This window comes from Lagopus leucura, unplaced genomic scaffold (assembly GCF_019238085.1).
Source record: "Lagopus leucura isolate 7727_CA_CO unplaced genomic scaffold, USGS_WTPT01 30434-0_obj-0_obj, whole genome shotgun sequence".
Lineage (NCBI taxonomy): Eukaryota > Metazoa > Chordata > Aves > Galliformes > Phasianidae > Lagopus > Lagopus leucura.
Window position 1 is genome coordinate 1 of NW_024964423.1, and position 1,337 is coordinate 1,337.

Sequence of the window (1,337 nt, forward strand, 5' to 3'; positions counted from 1 at the left end):
CCATAGAGACACATTGGGACCCATAGAGACACATTGGGACCCATAGACTCCCCCACCTCCCTGTGCAGCCTGTCCCATTGCTCCTTCCCTCACTGCACAGCCGTTCCTTCGCACATTGCTGCACAACTTCCTGTGCTGCATTTCCGGCCGTTTCCCCTCCTCCTGTCTCCACTCCCCACTGAACAGAGTCCATCCTCGCCATGCTGCCCCCCACACCTCAGATATTCACAGCCCTGGATCAGCTCCCCTCTCAGTCTCCTTTCCTCCATGCTGCATAGCCCCAGCTCACTCAGCCTTTCCCCATAGCAGAGATGCTCCAGGCCCCTCACCATCTTCCTGGCCCTCCGCTGGACTCTTCCCAAGAGCTCCCTGTCTGTTTTGAGCTGGGCAGCCCAGAACTGGACGCAGTGCTGCAGATGAGGCCTCACAGGGCAGAGCAGAAGGGGAGGATCGCCTCCCTCCACCTGCTGGCCACGCTCTTTTAATGCACCCCAGGACACCATGTTGGCCATCAGGGCACCCTGCTGGCTCATGGCTGACCTGTTTCCCTACCCCAACCCTGGGGGAGCGCTGGTAGGGCTGGAACTTTTTGCTAACGAGACCCGTGCAATTAACAGCAATGAGACCCGTGCAATTAACAGCAATTAACAGAGGCCCAGCCCCGCCATCCCGCTCACCTGGCTCTCTCCTTTCTTGTACTCCAGCGAACAATCCAGCAGCACGATGCGGGGGTTCTTGATGAGGCGCCGCATCCTGGGGTGCGTCACGTCCTTGTTCACCATGATGCCGCGCAGCACACACGAATCCTCGCTGAAACCACCCGGGATCTGACAGAGAGAAGGGAGACCTGCCGAGATCCACCTGCAGCACCACAGCTGCACGGCTGCGCCCCCAAAGCTGCCCCAAAGCTGCCCCCAAAGCACGCCCCCAAAGCACGCCCCCAAAGCACGCCCCCAAAGCTGCCCACTCGGCACACACAACCCATAATATGAGCTCATGGCTGACAGCACCGAAGAGGACGGAACAGCAGAGCAGGCTGAGCAGCAGAGCCCAGTTACTTCCCCCCTCAGCATCCCAGCATCTCCCCCCCAGCACAGCAGCAGCTCAGCACTCACCTTCTCCACTTTGGCGTATTTCTTGATATCGATCTCCTTTCGGCCATTTTCCTCCAGCTCCACCATCCTGACGGCGTCCAGAGCGATGCTGCAGGCCAGCTCGGACCAGCGGTTGATGGCTTTGGTGTTTATGGCGCTCTTGATGATTTTCAGCATCATCTCTCTGTTGTTCACATCCACCGGGGTGCTGTGGGACAGGAAGGGCTGAGCAGCCAAGCCAGC

At 59.2% G+C, this 1,337-nt stretch overlaps 1 protein-coding gene across 1 annotated transcript; it reads right to left on the reverse strand.

Annotated features, from left to right (window-relative positions):
- Window positions 1–629: 629 nt before the first annotated feature.
- On the reverse strand, window positions 630–1,331 carry LOC122191708 (T-complex protein 1 subunit gamma-like). Its single transcript, XM_042892081.1, has 2 exons — window positions 1,116–1,331; window positions 630–827 (listed from the first exon to the last, which is right to left on the reverse strand). Exons 1-2 carry the CDS (start codon window positions 1,272–1,274, stop codon window positions 645–647), a joined length of 342 nt encoding a protein of 113 aa, XP_042748015.1. The 5' UTR covers window positions 1,275–1,331; the 3' UTR covers window positions 630–644.
- Between the last annotated feature and the right edge of the window lie 6 nt (window positions 1,332–1,337).